The sequence below is a fragment of the Panthera pardus genome, unplaced genomic scaffold, assembly GCF_024362965.1.
Source record: "Panthera pardus isolate Hobbes unplaced genomic scaffold, ASM2436296v1 HiC_scaffold_24, whole genome shotgun sequence".
Lineage (NCBI taxonomy): Eukaryota > Metazoa > Chordata > Mammalia > Carnivora > Felidae > Panthera > Panthera pardus.
This window is the reverse complement of record NW_026526810.1, coordinates 25,335,489-25,356,802: the sequence shown is the minus strand read 5'-3', so window position 1 is coordinate 25,356,802 and position 21,314 is coordinate 25,335,489. Positions and strand designations below refer to the sequence as shown.

General features: G+C 56.7%; 1 protein-coding gene across 1 annotated transcript in view; it reads right to left on the bottom strand.

Moving 5' to 3' along the window:
* HCN4 (hyperpolarization activated cyclic nucleotide gated potassium channel 4) overlaps nt 1–20,965 on the bottom strand; it is a 43,932-nt gene extending 22,967 nt beyond the window's left edge. Inside the window, exon 1 of the mRNA XM_019441523.2 lies at nt 19,978–20,965. Within this exon, the coding sequence (XP_019297068.2) occupies nt 19,978–20,765 (788 nt within the window). The 5' untranslated portion in view covers nt 20,766–20,965. The remainder of the gene's footprint in view (nt 1–19,977) is intronic.
* Nucleotides 20,966–21,314: the final 349 nt, after the last annotated feature.

Sequence of the window (21,314 nt, the reverse complement as noted above, 5' to 3'; positions counted from 1 at the left end):
AAGAGAGACTTGTGAAGAGGTTTTGAGGAGACCCATCCTCCTGATGTCAGAGCCCTCTGAGGTGCTTCCTAGGTGGGGGAAGTAGCACACCTTTCAAATATTAAAAGCACCTTGGTCATCAGCAACCAGGTACAGTTGTGTGAATCTGTAAAAGGGGAAAACTAAGGTCCATGGAGGAACAGTAACATTTCCAAAACCTTGAGCTGGATGCCCCCTATTTCCCTAGCACCTCACTGCCCCTGGAGTCACGCATAATTAAATTCCACAATCCAGGGTACACACTCCATGGTAGCGTGTGGCAAGCCCTGGCAGGGAAGTCATGGACAGCCAGACTCAGACATGCTGGAGTTGGCACATGCCTGCATTAGAGGCCTTGTTCTCTCCAAAGCCAGAGGACCCTCCCGTATCCCAGTGTTCTCAAAGATAAAAGGAAGCCCTGGCCAGCAACACACCTCACCGCGGTTTCAGCCCCATGATCCCAGGCCTGTCCTCCCTCATTCCTGGACCTTCCTTCCCACCTGGCCATCCAAGCAGGCAGGTGGCCTCTCAGCAGGCGGATGTGGCCCGAAGGCCAGCTTTGGAGGAGGTCTCATGTGCAGAAGGAACGGGGGATGGCAAAAAGCCAAGCAGCCCTTTTACACTGACACCTGGAGCATTTCATCATTTGGTCTGAGAGGAAGGTGATGGTCTCAAGGGAGCCGAGGGAAGCGAAGATAGGAGGCTCCTGATCCTGAACGCAGAGACTCAAGGACCAGACCAAGGGCCCTCTTCTTTCCTAGAGGCTGAGAGGAGTGAGGGGTAATAAAATGGGAGCAGGAGAAGTAGAAGCCGAACAGGGATGGCCTCCTTCAGCCTCCTCTTGCCCACATATGCCCATGCTTGCCCGTGAACACATATGCTCATGCACACAAATGCATGCACATGCACACACATGCACATACCTGCACACGTGCACATGCACACACCCACCCCTGAATACATTTTTGCACACGTTTCATCTATGTGCTCCTGTTAATTTTTCCCTCATACACACATGTTTGCATACATTCCCTGGGACTCCTGCCAGCTGGAAGAAAGAGTGTCAGCATTTTGCCCATTACATTCTTTTCCATCCTTCAGGATTCATCTGAAGGGCTACTTCTTCCAGGCTTCTCCAACCTCTCACTGATGGAGCCTCAGCCCAGCCTGAGCCCTGGCTTTGGACCTCCTAGAACGCTGCATCTCCCTGAGGGCAAGGGCCTTGTCCCAGACAATGCTGACTGCAGGCCAGGGTCCCCATGCTCTCTCCCCGGTGAGTGGCACACCCAGGGCCCCATCTTCTACCCCCTCCCTCTGTGTAGACACCTCTCCTAGCGCCAGGCCTGCATTCCCACCTGCCACCTAGAGGGCCCGCTGGCTCCTGCACCCAAGTCCAAGGCTGAACTCAGCATCTTCCTCCTCAGAACTAAATGGTACAGTCAGCATTTCAATCACCTGGGCTTAAAACCACAAAGCTGTCCTCAGCTGCTTTCTCTTTCCCGCAGGCCCCATATGCAGTGACAAGTCTTGTCCAGCTTCCTCTACGATGGCTTCTGGATCTGTCCCTGACTGCTCTGTTCTAGATCAGTTCCTCACTGCTCCTCACCTGGACCCATGTCCCTGCTGCCTACCTGAATCTAGCCTCCACACTCTTTCCTTCCAACTCACATGATCTCTGGGTTATCTTCCCAAATATTATGATTACATCACTCCTTGCAAGCTTGAGCAGACTCCCACAACTACAGAAGAAAGTTGAAGCTCCAAGATCTGGCCTCGCCTGTGCCCTACTTCTCCTGCTTCCTTCCCAGTAGCCACCAGACACCCGACCCCTGGCTCTATCGCCATCCACATTCTCACTTCTCCTTCTCTTGAGAACCACCCCAGCCTCCTGAACCCCCAGCTTGTGAAATCCCTTCCCTGTTTGACTGCCTCCTCCTCCGGGAAGTTTGTGTAGCCATGCTGTGTGCCTGGGAGCAGCTGTCGCATCCTGCCCCTTTCAGCAGGCTCCCCTCTCTGCCTCCCAACAAATCACAGAAACCAGAAATCCGGGAGTCCTCGTGTCTGAGACAGGGATGGCAGCGGGGAGACCCCTTGGGTTCCCAAGCCATCCCTTGGTGTTCCAGGCCCAGCACAGACGACTGCCCCACGTGACAGTGAAGACAACGAAACGGGAGGGGGCCAGGGGCCAGTGTTTTTTGGAGACTTATTATTTGCCAGGCACTCATCTGAATACCTTATATGGATTATCTTATTTAATCCTCATAAAAACTCCGCGAGGGAGATACTAGGATTGTGCCTATTTTACAGATGAGGAGACTAAGGCACAAGTTGAGAAGTTTGCTATAGATGGTGCGTCAAGAATTGAAGCCCGAAGAGCCTGCCTCCAGAATCCCACTTTTAACTACTCTACAGAAATATCAATCTGGCTCGTAGTATTTTCCTCTCTCCCAAACTCTGTACCTCCTTCTGCTTCTCCTCCCCTCACTGAACTTGTCTCCTGTGCTCTCTTCACCTGCATCCTCCACCTCTTTACTTCCTGACCCCTCCGGCGCTTCCCTTAAACAAGCCTTCGCTGTGTCCTAAGGACGTCACTCTCCCAGGGCCACACACCTCAGCGTCGGGGGTGGGGTCGGCATCCTCCCCGCTCCACGAAGTGCCACTTCCTGCCGGCGCTGGAATGTTTTCAAGATCTTGAGAGCATCCTGTCATTTTCTGGCCATCCTGCCAACATCCATCTGCCACCCTCGGGGACCCTGGCAGTGCTGACACTTGGTTCACAACCTCCCATTCCACTCCAAACCCTGCCATCGCCCTGGGTGACTTCTACTCCGTATATCAACCCAAACGCCCAGCTCCTCAGTGGCTTGGTGCCCTGACTCTAATGACCACACATCAGTCACCCGCTCCTGCAGTGTGGGATGGACCATGTCACCGTCCCCAGTTCTTCCATCTCTCGCCCCAACCCCCTTTCCCTCCAGCTCTCCTAGCCAGTCATGCTAAGTCTATTCCTTAGTGTCTGTCCCAGGAACCGTGAGTCACAGAACCCTCTGCCCCCTCTCCTCCCCTGAGACATACTGGTCCAGCTCATCCACCTTTCTCGCCCAGTCCTTCTGGTACCCACTTCACAAGGTCACACCCTGGCTCGGGACCACCATTCACCCTTTTCGTGCTTCACGAAACTGCAGAAAACCCCACCACCTCAGACCCGTCCTACTAAATATTTAAGCACCTCGGCTCCTGTGCCTCACTTTCCTCATCAAGGCTTCCATACTCAGCCGGCCTTCCCCTCCACCAGCCCAGCCTTCCAGGAGACCCTAGGAAACACCCGCCACCCTGCTCCTCCAGCAGCCATTTCAAATCACCTCCTCTCCTCAAAGCTCTGAAACTACTTTTCCGCCCATCTCAGCAGAGAACACCGTCTTCTGCTTCTTAGAGAAAAGAGAAGCCACCAGAATGTCCCCTTTCTCTTTCTGCTGCCAGACCCCTACCCTGCTTGCCTCTCCCTCATCCACCTCCCTCCTCCGGTCCCAAAGGCTTCGGTGACTCCTCCACCTGCCTCTTGACACCCATCCCCTCCCCCTCCCCAGGGATGCTGACCCATAGGTTACCCCTCCCTTGTCTGTATCTTCGGTCTCCCTCTCTACCCATCCCTTCCCATCAGCTTGTTCTTTTAAGCTCCCTTCATTAAAAAAAGTAAAATGGAACCACTCCGGATCCCCGCTGCCTTATCTCTTCTCCCCTCAGAAATGAGCCTCCTGGAAGAGGCGCCTCTCCCTCACTTCCCACACTCCTGTCGGCCCCCCAGACCAAAGCACTGGGTGCTTCGCGGTCTGTTCCTGGCTGACCCTCGCTGCGGGTCACTCTGCGGAGGCCCCTCGCCCCGCTGGGCCTTCTCCCTTTTCTCGGCCTCTCTTTATCCTTCCCCTGAAGGGGCTCCTCTTCCTCTGCAAGACCTTTAAGTGCTTTTGTTCCTCTGGGCCCCGGCCCCTTCTCTCTCTACACGCCGTCCCAGGGTGACCTCACCAACTCCCAAGGCCTCCGTTGTTCGGCCTCTCTCTAAAGCTCCACACCCACGTGTTCACCTGCCAACCACCCCTTTAAACCTGCATGTTGTGCAGGAACCTCATTCTTGCCACATCCAGGCATGAGGAAACAGCTTCCTCCAAACCCTCGTGCTCCCAGCGCGTGTTCCTCCAGCCATCCAAACGCTCGGTCTAGAAACCTGGGAGACACCCTCCATCTCCCTCACCCACCGACCACCCACTCAGAGAGTCTCAGCAGCACACCACCTGGCCTATCCCGTGGCTCCTTAACTGGGCTCCTGGGCGCTGGGTGGAGCCCACATCCCGCCACCAATCCACTCTCCATGTGTTGCCAAGCCCAGAGGCCTTCTGCGCTCCCAGCTAAACCAAGTTCCTCACCGTTGCCCCCCGGGGCCATCCTGATCTGGACTCTGCCTCCTCCCCGTGTCTCATGACCCTTCCTCCTCTCGTCGCTCTGCTCCAGACATACCAGCAGCTTTCAGTGCCCCACGTACACTACGCCTCCTGTCCTCTAGGGCTTGCCTACACACTGGCGTCTGCCTGGGTCTCTCCTCCCCGCCCCTGCCCACCCCAGGCTCCTTGGCTCAGAGGCGTCATTTCTTTGTATCCTACGAAATCTGGTTAGGTGTCCCTTGCGTGTGTTGCCCTAGCATAGTGTTTATCACACCACGATGAAATGGTGTGTGTTTTCATCTCGTGGTCTATGCGCCTCTCAGAACTTGGCACAGGGCGTTCAGGGCCTTTTGCATGGTAGGTCCTGACGAATGTGTGAATGGATAGGTGAATGAATGAACGAACGCATGCCTTGGGGAACAAAGCTGAGTGACAGGTGGCCCAGCAGAAGCTGTGTGAAATGGCAGCTCACTGAGACCCATGAGGCTTTCACAGGGCCTCGGATGATCAGGGTGGAACTTATCCTGTCCAAACCCCGAAGACTCCAAGACTCCCAGGAACATCCATCAGAGAATGGCCCCCCTACCTGGTGCTGAAAACCATGGTGGAAAATTCACAGAGAAGGAAGGGCAGAGTTGAGGGGGCAAGGGGGACTAGGTGAATGAGAGGCCAGGAGACGCATGCGGGTTGGGGTTTCTGACAGAACGGGATGACAGGAGGAGCTGGTGGGGGGACACAGTGGCTTCAACGTAGGCATGACTATTTCCAGCCTGACCAGCGCAGGCGGCTGGTAGTCGAACACCCCCTCATTAAGGGCATGGCCTCTCATGAGGATTTTAAGGATTCTCCCTCCTCCCCAAATAGGCCTAGCACGGAGATCCAGGAGGTGGGGGTGGGCAAGGGGAGGGGGCGAAGGGCAAGAGCAGCAAGGAGGCTTCTCCTAGGATCTTCTCCTAGGATCCCCCTGTGTTGCCCCCACCTTGCAGATCCAGCATGAGTCTTCTGTCCTCAGCCCCGCCACATGCTCCCCGAGAGCAGAAACGATTGCTCTTCCTTTTCTGAGATGTGAACACAGAGCTGGCCCTTGGGGGTGGGTGGTGGGGCGAGGGGGGCAGTGGCCTCTCAGTAAAACTGTCTTATTGCTAAAAAGATGGGTGGCTGTTGCCAGTTGGGGGGGGGGGGGGAAGACTGCCAAAAATAAAAATGAAAAAACTACCCTAAAATGTTAACGCTGATCACTGCTACGTGGTGGGATTATGAGTGATTTTGTTTTCTCCATCACACCTTTCTATATTTCCTACATTCTGTTCTATTTCTAGATTCTTTATTTTCTTAAAAGTGGGCAAATACTCCCTTTATGATCAAAACTCTGAAGCCTGCCTTTAGCCGATGACCATGCCCCATGCTGGGAGGAGTCCCCTCGCGTGTGTCAGGAGACAGACACACTGGGTCCCCGGGGGGAAACTCTTAGGCAGCCAGAGTAAACACGCAGGAAATGTGTTAGCAAGACGGGGAGGTCAGGATGAGCAGATTTTTTGGAGGAGGGCAGTGATGAAGGAGGGAGGGAGGCCATTTGAAGGGCAGGTGTGATAGGCAAAGGAGACCACGTGCCCGCCCACAGCACACACGTGGGCACGCACACAGGCGAGCTGGCTTCCTTGTCTTCTCTCCCTCCCAACCTTAAAAACTGGATCTTCAACCAATCCTTCCCTGCTCCCCACCCCGTCCAGGCTCCTGTTCGTCATTCTCTGAGGCGGTGCAGCCCAGCTCCCTCACCACCCCACCCCTACTGGAAGAAGCTGCCAGCAGCCTGTCTGGGGGTTGGGCGGGGTGCTCCCTGCCTGTGCCCCTGGGCTGGCATTGTAGACTCTCCCTCTCCCTCAGGCTGGAACTCCGCCATCCGGCAACCAACCAGGGCCAGGCTGGGCCCACAGGTCTGGCGTCTGAGGGCATAAACCCCCATTCCCACCGCCCACTCTTTTGACCAACCACCCTGACTTGGGGGTCTCCCCCCTGTAAAAGATGAATTGCTCCCTTCCTCCCACCAGCCTCTGGCCACTAGGGCTCTATTTTTAACCCACCTCAAACCCTCTGACTCAGAATCACAGGGCTCCCAGGTAGCTGCTCCCTCAGCCGGCAGCCTGGGGCTGCCTCCAAAACAGATTCGGCACCAAGGGCATCTGGTGCTTGGTTTATGGGTGGCTGGCTGGGATTTGGGCGCATTTTTATTTTCTAATTTTTCTATGTGACTTGAGGAACAAAATTTGTTTTTGTTTTTGAAGTCCCAAAGAAGACCCATTCCCCCGTCTCTTTGCGCAGTCCCTCCCTGTCCTGGGGCTGAGGCCCTAGCCTTTCAGCATACAGCGAGGCCTAGACTCCGCTATTCCCCAAGCAGAGGTGAGCTGAGGGCTGTAACTGATGGAATCTTCCCCTTCTGTGATCTTTCAATCATACAGCACAGTGCTTCACAAACCTTAATATGCACACAAATCACCTGGGGCTTTCACCAAGACACAGACTGGGATGTACTAGGTATGGGGTGGGGGCTGAAATCGGCATTGCTGATAGGCTCTCTAGTGACACCGAGGCGGCTGATCCAGGGACTACACCAAGGAGCCAGGCTATAGCATATGGTAGGGAGGTCAGGCATTCTAGTGTTTAAATACCTGGCTGTGTGGCCTTGGAAAGATCACTTAACTTCTCTGAGCCTGTTTTCTCATGTGCACAATGAGAACATTAATCCCACCTCACAGGATTCTGGGAGAATTCAGTGAGATATTCATAATCTGCTACACAGTGTAAATACTCAGCACATGCAGGCTGTTACCATCACCATTATTATTCTTGTGACCACTAACATGCAGGTCCTGGCCTGAGGGCTATGGGGATACTGACGTGTGTGGACTGGTCCCACCATAAGGAGCCCTCAGTGTGGTGGATGGACAGACCCACCCCACACGGGAGCTGATGATCCGGACCAGTTTCATGGGCAGATGAGGCCATAAGCCGGCGGGGGCGGGTAGTGAGGGGATAGCTCTCTCTATAGCTGAGAGGGGATAGCTGGAGGGGAAATTCAGCCAGGCTTGAGACAGGGACAGAGAAACAGGGAGCAGCACGGCCTGCTGGGCACTAAAGCCCCACACAGGACATGGCCTGAGTGTGTCCACTGGTCAGGAAGGTCAGTGTTGTGGTTACGGGAAGGCAGTTTACGCTGCACAGCAGAAGGAATCTAGGCCAGGGGCACACGAGTCTTCGGTTCTAGTCCCCTCTCCATCTCTCACTTGCTGTGTTCCCCAAACAAGTCCCTGCCTCTCATAATCCTTTTCTCAGTTTCCCCACTAATGAGAGAGGATGGAACCAGCCGATCTCTGAAGACTCGCCAACTCCATGCATCTCTGCAGTGCAGAGGCTAGAGGCCAGCCAAGGGCAGCTGGCCAGATGGAGAGCTCGCTGAGAGAGAAGTGTAAACCGTAGAGAACTCTGACACCCCGTCCCCCAACCCAACACTGGTCTGCAGAGAAGATGGGGGCCACCCGAAGGCCAGACTGAGAAGCCATGAAGTTTGCAGAGGAAGAAAGTTCCTCCAGGCAAGGGATTGTGGCTGCACCTCCTCAAAGGCACAACTGAGCACGGGCCCCGCCATAAGGAATACCAAGATATCAGCCCATCGCTCCTCCGATGGGCTCACACTTCCTCTGGAGACCCTCAGTCTGTGCATGCACAGATACGCTAATGTAAGAGGAAGCACACATAGACACACACATGTGTACAGCAGGGGTCATCTACGCTCTAGTGCTCTGAGCTGCCACGATGCTGTGTGCCTTCAGGCTAGCGGCCTAACCTCTCTGAGCTTCACCCAGCTCACAAGACCATTTGGGGAAAAATGGGGAGGGAACTAGCAGTTGGAGAACTTACCCGCCCAGCTGACAGGAAACAAAGAAGGCTCAAGCACAGCTGTCCCCTCTCAGGAGAATGGAACAAAAATAGCGTACTGCTGTGGAGTAGCACGTGAACTCAACCTCGGGGGAACTCAGGTAGGGGCGCTCACCTGCTCCTGAGCGAGGGAGCGCCAGTGTGAAGGGGGAAATGAGATGGATTCAGGGCAGAAGTGGTGCTCCGGTGACAGATGAAGCTAACAAGGACAAGGACGCCACGGGAGGGCTGCCCCACAGAAAGTAGCTAAATATTGACTCTGGGAGGGTCTACATGGCCCCCTTCTCACTGGGATGGGGGTTCCCTGGAGGCACCTGGGCTCTTGAGAACATGAGCCAGATGGGACTCCGCTGCCTTCCATCTAGGAAAACACAGTGTGACAAGGACACAGAGTGAGGGCCATGTTCCCTGGGGTCCCGCCAGCCTCCGGGTTTTACGATTCTGATTGCTAACAGAAGAAAAGGTAACGACTCCCCGGAGAGGGGCCTATCATAAATGGGCTCAGATGGCGGGCTGGGGAGCAGGCATTTCACCCCCAGGCTCTGGGGAGCACCGGAGGGCTAAGGCAGACGAAGTGTACTCAGAGAGCTGCAGACTGCTTGCGCGGAGAGGGCCTTAGGGGTGCCCAGCTCACTGGCTCCTAAAGTGACAGAAGTAGAATCATCTGGGTGCTCCCCACAATTCTACCCACACCGGCCCCACACAGGGAGGCCCAGGCATCCGTAATTGCATACAGCTCCCAGGGGTCTCTGCAGCCTGCCGATTTCAGCTCTGGGGTCTTGAGAAAACCCAACCCCTCTCTGGAAGCATTTTCAGATGAGGAAAGGCAGGCGCAGGGAGGTGAGGCCTCGGCTCAGTCCTCACAGCTGGACGGGGCAGAACAGAGTATTCACTGGTCTCTTATGATGGGGGGAAGGTCTGAAGTGGGGGGCTCGGCTTGTCCCCAGAAGCTGTGGAGCAACACAGAGGGATGAGGACTCCTCAGAGCCTCTGGGACAGGATGAACAGCTTGTCGCATCTCCTTCCCCTGCCAGTTCCAAAGCCGAAGGTGCTGCTGGCCTGCCCCGAGGACCCCTCCAGTCACAGCTGTCTACTACGACCTGTGCTCTCCACGGATCCTCACATCTAAACTCCTCCGAGGCCAGGTCTGAGCTTCTAGGAGGGGAAGACTGGCCCCCAGGAGAGATGGCTGGAGGAGAGGGGTGTGGGGTTTGCCTAGGGAACAAGAAAGCCTGCTCTCCACTCCCACAGGGGCCATGGTCTAATGGCGGAGCTCAGCAGACCACACGGATGCCACACAACATACTAGGGAGCCTCCGGCCTGGCCCCCAGCACTGAGGGCTAGCAGAGCCTCTGCAGAAAGAGCCCCGTGTGTAAGGAATTCCCACGTCCCCAGGAGCCAGGGGCTGCACAACTCCAGGATCAGGCCCCGATAGGCCTCGGCGGAGTCTCCAGAAAGCGGGAGGGAGGTTCTCATCAGCTCTACTCATCAGCTGTGCTGTCCCTGCCCTGCTGGCTCAATTTGTACTAATGGGGTCAGGATTACGGGTTCAATACCTATTTGGGCAATTAGCTTTGCTCTCTTCTCAGCCTCAGACGGAGGCCTGACCCTGGACACTGAGACAGGAAAGGACTTTGCTGAGGTCATACAGTGGAACAGGAAGGGGGTCAGGAGGCCAAACTCGGCGTGGAAGGGGTGGGCAGTTATAAGTCGGGAAAGCTCAGGATGAGAGGATCTGGGGGCTCCAGGGTGGGCCAGCCCCAATGCTGCACACACAGGCCCTAGCTGTGGAGTCTTCCCGGCTAGACCATGTTTCTTCTAAAAGGTGCTGGTGGCCCTGTAGGCTTGTCTTTCCTGTCCCTGCAGAAAAGAACAAGCACCTCATATCCTCTGACAGACTATATAGGTGGGAGAAACCCCTGGCTGCCTTTGGCGATGAGTGGCCGGGGACACACGTTAATCATTGACAGGGGCTGCTCCAGCTTGCAACAGGGAACTGCAGGGTAATTACTTCTGGGCTCCAGGCCACACGCTCAGTGACATTAATGCGGTGGCAACACCTGCCTTCCAGGCTGAGTACAGCAGGGAAACAGGGTCTTCTCAGAGGTTGTGCAGCTGGGGCCAGGAGAGCCGCCTGGGCCACAAGAACCCAGACGGTCCAGAGGGACGCACATACGCGTGCAAACATATGCACACATACTCAGCATCAGGGGCAAGACCCAGGGCAGTGGGGTCACAGTCCTGAAGGGTGAAGGGCAGAGCTTAATGAGTACAGGTCCGAAAAGGCAGATTTGGGGGCGCCTGGGTGGCAACTTGGGCTCAGGTTATGATCTCGCAGTTCGTGAGTTCGAGGCCCACATCTGGTGAGCTCGAGCCGCGCTTGGGGCTAGGCACTGACAGTGCAGAGCCTGTGTGGGATTCTCTCTCGCTCCCTCTCTCTCTGCCCTTTGCTCACTCGCACTCTCTCCCTCCTCTCTAATAAATAAATAAATCTTAAAAAAAAAAAGGCAGATTTTGAGTGACCTGCTCTTAGTGCTTGCCAACACCCACCCCAGCCCCTTAGCTCCATCTCCCAGAAACCTACTTACAAGAAAGTGTGCTGAATGGTTCTCTCTTTCCTTCAAATCAGCTCAGATCTGCTTCCTCCAGGAAGCCTTCCCTGACCATCAATCCATAGTGATCTACCCTAAGAGGCGCTGAAATCCTGTTCTCTTCTTTGCCAGGTAGGTAGTGACCCCCATCCACCATAGTGGGTGAAAGCGGTCTTGGGATGGAGCATCTGGTCTCTGAGGGGGCGTGACCCCCCCCCATCCCCCTCCACCTTAAGCTTGCCCCCCACCAGGCCCAGAAGACAGCGTATTAGCCAGCCCCATGTTATGCATTAATGTCTGAAAGCCTCTTCACGTAGACATAACACGTCCACCCACACAGATAAATGCTTAGACAGACACAAAATCATCAGCAGCCAATTATCAGGCCCCCACAGCTGCCGTGAGCAGACCCGGAGGCCCCGCTGCTGGCTCCACAGTTTGTGGAGCGGGGAGTGTGGTGGCCCGTCGGGAGCCCCTCCGTCAAGCCGCCACACGCCTCTGCCCAGCCCCGAGCACGGCTGTGCTGGAGCCCCGAGCCGGCTGCCTGGCTGGGAAGACAGACACCGGCCCCAAACAATGCAGGAGCAGAGTGGGGCGGGGAGCCGTCACGTGTGAGATTTGGTGGCTCCGGCGTCGGCAGCAGTGGCACTGTTGTTTATTTATAATTTGTACTTTACCTCCCAGAGAGGACCGGAGGCAGCTGGCTCAGATGCTAAGGGGTGTAGGCGCTCGGGGAGCCTGAGAAAGGGGAAGGGCACAAGGTGGGCTGGGCCACACTCCCACCTTGCCCAAGCCCTGGACGCCTCAGCAAGGTACTGGCGTTGGTTCTGGGACTCTGTTGGAGGGCTCCAGTTCCTGACCTCAGACCAAGGCCTTATCTTGGTCTCAGGCTGAGCCCTGAGCCTGGTCACAGCGTGGGCCCAGACCGTGGCCTCAGAACCTCCACCCTGGACACACACTGAGTCCTAAACCAGGACTCCGCTTCCTCACTTCTCTGGAGGATGTGAGGAACAGACCACGTGACCACCTATTTCTCTGGTGGAGAGAACACAGATGCCACTGACCACTCGTCCCCTTCCCCTAGGAACCCTAATCGCCCCTATTGAAGAAAGGTGCATCAACAGCATCTGGCTATGGTGCCAAAATCCCAACGGCCTCCACACCAGTCAGGATCCTGGTCCAGCATCCCCAGGGGCGGAGCAGCCCCAGCGTGGGGAGTCAGGGCAAGCATGTCTCAGTCTGAAGTTGCTGATATGGAAAGACTCCCTTCTCACTGGATAAGCTTAAATTAAAAAGGGACTCTGAAAATACCCATGATCTCAAAATTCAGGCATGGAGCTGGGGCAAGCAGAAAAAGCTCCAGTGAGAAGACCATTCAGGACCTCTGGCTGGGGTCTAGGGGTGGACTGTGGAACTTTATGATCTTTGCAGCCAGATGTTACATAACCCACTTGGGTTCTGGTTTCATCTCTGACGTGGATTTATTCTGTGACCCTGGGCCAGTGGCTTCCCCTCTCTAGTCCTCTGCTCCCCTTTTATTTTAAGTTTTTCATATTATTAGAGACAGAATGCGTGAGCGGGGGAGGGGGCAGCAGGAAAGAGAGAGAGAGAATCCTAAGCACCCTCCACACTCAGTGCGTAGGCCGACTCAGGGCTCTACCCCACGACCCTGGGATCCTCACCTAAGCCGCAGTCAAGAGTCGGATGCTCATCCGACTGAGCCACCAAGGCACCTCTCTGCTCCCCTTTTATAAAATAAAGGCTTTCGACCAGGAGCTTGCTAAGGCCTGTCCAGATCTGGTATTCTGAGGCCTGTTAAATTTCCCATGCCAGCGCAGCCCCATCTCCTACAGCCCCTCTTCACCGATAATGTGTGGTCAAACATTGTCTCCTGTTTTTATTCTCAGGAGAATGTTTTCTTGAACTACTTTTGTAGTCCAGCTTTTTAAAGCTAACAAAAAGAGAAGAAGAAGGAGACAAAGAGGGAGGAAGGAAGGAAGGAAAGAAGGAGGAAAAGAAGGAAGGGAGGGAGGAAGGAAGAAAGGAAAGAAGGAAAGAAGGAAGAAAGGAAGGAAGGGAGGAAGGAAGAAAGGAAGGAAGGAAAGAAGGAAGAAAGGAAGGGAGGGAGGGAGGAAGGAAGGGAGGGAGGGAAGGAGGGAGGAAGGAAGGAAGGAAAGAAGGAAGAAAGGAAGGAAGGGAGGAAGGAAGAAAGGAAAGAAGGAAAGAAGGAAGAAAGGAAGGAAGGAGACTCAGTTTCTTTATCTGGAAACTGGGGGTAATAGAACCTATTGTTCAGGCCACTGTGAAGAGTAAATAAAATATGAGACATAAAAGCTTCTAACAGTTTGGTACATGGTACAGATAGTTCACAAATGGTAGCTATTGATCTGTGAATCCACCTGGCTTTAGTTGGTTTGAATCTAGGGTTGTAAACTCAGAAGCCTACAGGGGTCAGGTAGCTAAACGTGCATAAATGACACGACTGGGACCTTAGGGACAGTGGGCAACTGAAGAGCAAAAGTCACACTAAAGGGGGCAGCCTCTTGTCTGCTCCAGCTGCCTGCTATGGTGTGGGACGTGGGGCCAGAACTGCCAGAGCTCTCCAGAGCTCTCTTCTGTTCAGAAGCCCGAAAGCCAAATTTTTATGTTACATCTTTCCATTTTAAAACACTGTCTCTGAGTTGTTATGACACACCATGATGCCCAAACAGAACACATCTGGGCGCTGTATTTGGTCCCTGGGATGCTGCTTAGCAACTTCTCGTCTAAGTACTGCTGTCACATCTTGAGTACCTTTGGTGACGGGGTACTCTCCACCTCTTTGTGCTGCTTCCTCCCCAATTCTGGACAGGTGCCGATGATTAAGAGTGTCTTTGAGTGGCCTCCTAGGCTTTGGGATCACAGATCTCCAGGGCCCTGGCAATGCTTTCCCAGTAAAGCCTGCCTGGCAGAGAACATCCTCTCCAAAGCCAAGGCAATGCCCCTGCCCTCCCCATGGCCTGCTCTGGCTGACGAACGTGGATTCTTCAACATCCCCTGGGCCCAAGCAGGACCGCCTGGCCGGCCTTAGTAGCCCTTCTATTAATTAGCAACTGGCAGTGGCAGCTTTGTCAGAGCCCTTGAGCCAAGGGGTGTATGTGCTGGAGCTGGCCGCCTCCTTGGTTGAACGACAAGCCCCTCCTCCCCGCCAGAGCGACTGGGGCTGCACCTTCTACTCTGGGTGAATTCCCCCATGATGGCCAGTGTTGTGACAGGGGCCGCTCGGGCTGTGAGGACACTGCCAGCTCTGTCATCAGTATGTAGACTTGTGCCTGCCAGGGTGGGAGGGGGCAGAGAGAAGTGACAAGTCCCACCCACCAGGGAGGCTGCTAGGCATGGCGTGGGGCAGTGGACGGGGCATTAAGATTCAGACAAGGCCCCTCCACCACAATCTCAAGGCACCAAGGCAGCCGCTGTTACTGGATGTCTCTTTCTCTTCCCGGGCAGCCACTGCCAGAGACATCTCACACTGACCCTCTTACCCTGACACCTCTGGACTCTCTCACTGACATCTGTCCCTTCCCAGAAACCTCCCTGCAGCACAGCAGTCACTGCACTCCCTGTCCCTGCTCCTCCAGCCGGGCCTGTTCCTCTGGCCTTTGAATGGGAGAGAAGGCACCCAGGCAAGGGGACAGGATGGATTCATAAGGGTCCTCTGACCACCTGGCCTGCCCCTGTTCCTCCCATCCCAACAACCAGCATCCAGGGCCAGCAGGGTCCAAGCCGCAGTGCAGGCGGGGAGGCGGGTCTGTGAATCCAGCTCTCCCAGGCTTGCGGCTGACCTCTGTGGCGGAGGGCTGCTCAACCCAGTTCACAGAATTCACCCTGCTGTGCTCAGTGCTAGAGGCCAACTGGAGAAGACAGAGTCTCTGCCCTCAGGGAACTCAGTCAGGGAGCGTGGGACGAGCATAGAATATACACCCAATCTGAACCCCGGTCCTACAAGCTTGGCTCTGGGCTGGGCACCAGCAGCATAGCATCACCTGAGCACTTATCAGAAACACAGAATGTCAGACCCCACCCTATTTCTGACCTAATGAGTCCGAATCTATAGTTTAATAAGATGCCCAGGTGAGCTGGATGCCATGGCGATGTGAGAAACACTGCATTGGAACAAACACAGAGCTCCATCCAAATGCCCGGGGGTGTGTCAGGCAGGGACAGACGGATGATGGTGGCCGTGGCGGCCTGAGAGGACATCCCAGAAGACCCAGGGGCCCTACAGCGTGGGAGAGGAGGGCAGAGGGACAAGCAGACAGGCAGGCAGACATCCCAGCCCTGTGTGAGGCAGGCCACCTGACAGCCCAAAGCGTCACAGCTCACAGAAGCTAAGGGAACAAGCAGGGGCAGGGCTGGGCAGGGGAGCAGCCCCCAGCCTCATCACATGGTAGTCAGCCCACGGACTGAAGTCTTGCAAGGGGAGAACCTGGAGCCCAGCCCTCCCCGCCCAGACGGTGCAAGGGGCCTGGCCCCATGGGCCTTCTGCGCACCTCGCATCCGGGGAGCACCTCAGCCCCGAGCTGGGTGCTGGCTTTTGCCACCAGCCCAGCCTCATCAGGTCGAACACGTCCTCATCCCTGGAGAATCCCGCTGCCCACGGTGCCAGCTGACAGCACCGCCCAGGCAGCTCACCTTGGAATTCCCCTCTGCACCAAGGCGCCCTTCCCCCTCCCCTGGCGCCGCAAGGCCTGCAGCTCTTTTCGGCCTGGCTCTCTACCCTACAACACATGGAGGGAACACCTATATTCCTATGGTCCCGTTAGCAGGAGCAGCATTCTTGCGCAATGGCCTCCAGCAAGGCCCACCCAGGAGGGACCCCAGAACCCCCACCCCCATCCTACCCAGGGCCAGGCCGCTCCCTCCTTCCTCCTCACCACCTCCTATGCAAATAGTCCTGCCCAGGGTTGGAGAGGAGAGGGATGGGCGTGGGACTGAGGAAACAGAAAAGTAACTAGTCCCCAGAGTGCCTCCTTCAGGCATCTGACTCTGCTCCATTTTCATTTCCATCCCGCCAGCAGTGGGAGGCCCAGGCCTCAGGCTACAGAGGGCCCCAGGGAAGGCTAGCTCTAAGAGGCTGGCACTTGCCCCTGCCAGACCAGGACTCTTTCTGGAATGGTCTAGATAGAGTGGGGTTCACAACCTACATGGTTTTCAAGTTAGGGAGTCCACAGACCCCAGAAATTGAGCGTCATATTGTGTCTGGATACATGTGCCTTTTTCTCAGTAGAGACCCTATAGTTTCCAGCAGGTTCTCACTTAGGTCTCTGACATAGGTTCAGAACCACTGGTCTGAGCCAAGGATAGAGGCCCATCTGGTCCACTCAGGACTGAGGGAAGGAGGCAGTGAGAGCGGGGGCAGCGTGGCTCAAAGCAGCATCACTGGGCTCTGACAGCACACTGGAGCTGCTTACGTCGAAAGGGTGATCACAGTTGTACGAGTCCTGTCTGACACGAGCAACAAGATTCCCATTTCTCTAGGTGGGAAAACTGAGGCTCAGAAAAAGCTCACAACCCAAGCAGGGCCCCATAGCAGACAGGGCTGGGCAGGTGATAGGAGGTGGGCAATGGCAGTGCCTGGGGCCAGGGACCAGCACAAGAATTCAGTCTGAGGCCACCTTTGGGACTTATCAGGGCACTGGCCCAGGTTCCATGACTTCAGAGCCCAGCTGTTTCTGCTCCAAGGAAAGGACCTTTTAGGGCCCTTCCCTTCCTTACTTTTCCCTTCCTCACAGCCTCAGAAGGCTCAGGCTAGAAGAGGGAAGGGCAGAGGGCTGACAAGAGCCGAGCTTCTCCACTCTCAAGGCCAAACTGGAGTTTGGGGCACAGGAGTAGCTCCAGAACAGACACCCCACAGAGGGACTTCTGCGCCAGCCCACATGTCTACCCACACAGCCCCAAGACATCTGCACAGACAGACACCTAGGCGTACACACCCCCAGGCAGACCCCCCCTGGGCCTGACACTTAAAAGCCCAACAGGCTTCTGGGTCACCACTCCTTTCCTCTCTCTTTGAAAACACACTGTTTTATTTGTTTCGGGTTTGCACTGCCAAGCCCGGGTCCCAGGACATGGCTCACATGGAAGGGAGGACCCATCCAGGATCCAAGAGTCCAACAAAACCTTAATTAGCAGTCTCAAAAGGCGACTGGGGAAGGGGAGGCCAGACAAACCCACAGAACCTGGAGGAGCCATGGAGTAGCTGGGGTCATGGTAAAGAAAATCACAGGAAGCCAAGAAAAGCCGAGTGTTAATCATGGCCCGGGTTCTGCAGGTCCCTCAGAGCACAGTCTACTCCAGCCCTTGGAAGAGGCACCCAACCTTCCTCCCCCAGGAATGGGAGATGCCGGAAGCAGCCCATGACAGTGAGCCCTGAACTCCAAACCACAAACTCAATCTATCATGGTTTGCTGGCGATTCTTTATTAAACCAATTCTGCTGGATCAATGCTTCCTGCCCGTCAAAATGATGAATAAATCCTCAACTGGCCTGAGCAATGCTTGCAGAAGCTCTTGTGAAGGCTGAGCTAGGCAGTGGGGATTGGCTCTATATAGAAGCCCAAGCAAAGCCAGTGGCTGAAACTCAAAGGACTGAGGCTTAGGGTGCTGAGGGTGGGGGTGACACTAGTTTGGTGGGTTTCCTAAGCTCAGAAAACTTAGCCAGGCCCTTGCCTCTTTGACCTTGTGTAGATGAGACCAGCTATTTTGGCCTAGAGGTATGACCACGGCTCCTCCAGATGCACAGAGACGGTCTTTCTTGGATTTCTTTTCTTACACTCCACCCAGCCCCAGACAGCTACAAGGCTGCGCACAGAGATGTGTGCTTCCGGCTACCGGTCCCTGTTGCTTGTTGCACAAACCCAGATTCAAAGCCCAGTCTGACCCTTATCCTGTCGCCCATTTATCAATCGTGCAGCATCCACCCTTCCCTACCCCCACCCCCACCACCCCTGCTCCGCCATGTCCTGGGCAGCCTGCAGTTAGTGAGAGATTCTGCAGTAGGGGGACTGCAGACAGAACATTCCAAGATGGGCAGAGTAAGATCAGGAAGGCGGCGGGGAACTTCCCATTGATGCAAACAACCCAGCTCTTCACCATCCAGGGTAAGGAAGGTCCAGTTTCCAGAAGGTGCTCAATCAAAGCCTATGTTCTACAGAGGTCAGGCACGCCTGGGGCTTCCCCCTTGCACTCCCACATCCCAGGTGATGAGAACCTTGAACAGAGACTCTCAGACACGGAAGACAGCGAGGAAATGAACAAGGGGAGGGAAGGCCCCTCAACAATCTCAAGCGGTTGATATTGGCACAGCCCACCTGCTACCACCTCCCAGAAGTTCAGAGGGAGGAGCAGAAACCCAGGACAACCAGAGGGTGCAGGAAATACAACCCCTACCCGCTCCTCCCTAGCTCAGGCTGGGATCCTTCAGTCCCAGTACTGAGCAGAGGGAAGGCCACACTTAGGAACCTGGCCCTGGGAACCAGCTACAGTTCCTGATGGTCTCTGTTCACTCAACTTGAAGACTATGCCTGTCTGTTTAGCCTGTCCTCTGGCCTCCCACACCCTCTAGAATGGGAACCTTGGGTATTAGGGTTAGGAAGAACAGTCCCTCAAAAAAAGAAAGGCGGGGGGGCTCTGTTCACCACTATTTTAAGCCATCGAGTGTTGCCTGACTGGTCACTCCCAGCACGAGAAATCTCTCTCATTGGATGGAAAATGGCTTTGCTCTCATTACAAACCTGGCTTCCCTGGAGTTTGCAAAGAGGGCTCTGGGTTGGCAAAATGCTCATTTATATTGGCAGGCAAGCAGGGTAGGCAGGGAAGGAAGCTAAATAGGGGGCAGGGCTCAGAGAGAGAGAGAGAGAGAGAGAGAGAGAATAAATTAGACCCAGTTTTAAATGGTGAATGTTTTCAGACCCTCACTTCTGTCCTATGTATCAGGAAAACTCAGGGGGGAGGGGGCACTGGGGGACCTTAAGATCTTGACTGGGATAGGGGGGCATCCCTTATTTCAACTTTAGAGGCAATCACCAATCTCCTGTTTTGCAGATACCCCCACAGGCTCCAAGTGGTATCTACTTGGTCAGTGGCATCTGACTCAGGTGATGGAGGAGGGGGCAGGGTCCTTTTCCCTGACTGGCAGTTACACCATGTGTTTGGGGACCCATGACTGAACCATGAGAGTCCTAGTAGCTGCTGGAGCTTGGACTGGGGTGACAATGGGGCACAGGATGAGCCTGGGGTTACAGGACAGCTGCTTGTCAGTCAGGACACCAGGCATCTTCTCTGACCACTATGAGCAAGGTCATTCTGTCCTGCCAGTCTGGATGCCAGGTGCCCAGGGTGCCTGCTGCTGGCCCACCACTTGGCATGAGGGTCTGGGCCCAGGGTTAAGGTGGGCATGGTGGGCTTTTATCCTGGACTTGAGGCCCCAGTGACCTCACTCCTCCAGGGGCCTAGCTCTCCCTCCCCAGCTGCAGCTTCCCAAGGCACAAGAAGGAGATCCTAATGCTTGGGGTCAGTACCCAAGGAGCTGGCCCCTCTGCCAAGAGGTCTGTTTCTCTTCGTGGCCCTGCTCTTCAGGCTGAATGACCTGGAACTGCCTCTAGGATGGCCACCCTGACTCTGCAGCCCAGAACAGGGAGGTGGGATGTGTGGCTTAAAGTGGCAGAGCCATATCCTGGCTGCCGGCAGGGCTAGGCCAGGCTCAGAACACCTTTTTAGCCTGCCTCTAGTGTGGCCTAGACCCCAAGAGGGTGAGGACTGGAGCCCGGAACAGAGAAGAAAGTTCCCAGCGCGGTGCAGGAGGAGGTCTGGGGGTGTCTTGGTGCCTAGAGGCGCCCCACTTCTCTCGGAGCTCCCCGCGCGAAGAAGGAAAGTTAACTCTGGCTGAGAGGCAGGGCTGAGAGAGGAAGCATGCCTGCCACCGCTTCAGGGAACCCATAGGATCGCCTTGGCCTCCTTACCTGAAGTCGCTGTAGGGGTGGATAATCCAAAATCCGGCCGACTTCACCCTCTCCTGCTCGCGCTCCACGGCTTTCTGGCTGCCAAACATCCTCAGGGAGAATTTGTTGACCCCGGGCTGGAGCATTGCCCCGAACTGGCGCTGCATGAAGCCGGCCTGGCCCAGGCGCACCTCGGCCTCGGGGAGGATCTGGTCGCCGGCGGCCGCGCCTCCCTCCACTTTGATAGCAGTGTCCACCGAGGGCTGCTCGCAGGAGGCGGAGGCCGGCTGCGGCTGCTGCTGGGGCGGCGGCGGCGAGGCTGCGGGCTGCGCCGAGGCGCCGGGGCGCTCGGGCTCTGCCGCCAGGCCCGGGGGCGTCCTGTCCTCACCGGGGGACGCGTCGCCCTCGGCGATGAGCCGCCGCTCCTCCGCGGAGTCATGCAGGTGCCCGTGACTGCTGCCGCCCCCTGCTCCGGAGCCGCCGCCGCCGCCCCGGCTGCCCAGCGAGGCCAGGCTCCCGCGGAAGCGCCTGCAGTCGCCGTTGGTGCTGGACTTGCCCGAGCCGCGGGCCGGCCCCTCGCCGTCCGCCGCCCCGAGGGCCGCGCCCCGGGGCTCCGTGCCGCCCGCGGCCGCCGAGGGTGAGGGTGAGGGCAGCGGCCGCAGCCGGATGCTCCTGCGGCTGGGGTCCTGGCGGCCCCCAGCCCCCTCCTCCTCGGCGTCCTCTTCCTCGTCCATGATCCACGCCTTGGCCCCCACCTGCTGCGGAAGGCTGTAGAGCCGCTTGCGCATGGACGGCGGCAGCTTGTCCATGGCGCCAGGGGCCGGGGCCCGGCCGGGGCAGGGGCGCGGGTGCGGCGCCGCCGACCCGCTCCAGGTCCGCCCGCCGGTCGGTCCGCCAGCGGGGACGCGTTCTCCGCCGCCTGCTCCGGACCGCCTTAGGCGCCCATGCTCGGGGAGGCTGGGTGCCGCGGGGAGGCTCCCAGTCCCGCTCCGGGTCCCCCGGCTCGCAGCGCTGCGCCTCCTCCCGGGCCGGGCTGGGCGCGGGGACCCTGCGCTCCCTCCCTCCCTCCCTCCCGCGTTCGGGGGCGCGGCGCGCGGCCCGGCTCCAGGCGCCCCGCCCCCGCGGGGAACAATGGGCGCGGGTAGAAGCGGCGCTGCGGCCGCGGCGCTCGGAGAACCGCTCTGGAGCGCAGAGCGCACGACCCGCGCGCCTCTTGGGCGTGCGTCCCGCGGGCCGGCGGGCTATCAGTCTGTCCCGCCGCCACGGCTTTGTGGCCAGCCACTCGCGAGCTCGCCTCGCCTCCTCTGGCCGAGCCCGGCCGGCCCGTCCCGGGGCTCCCGCCGCAGCCGAGCGGAGCC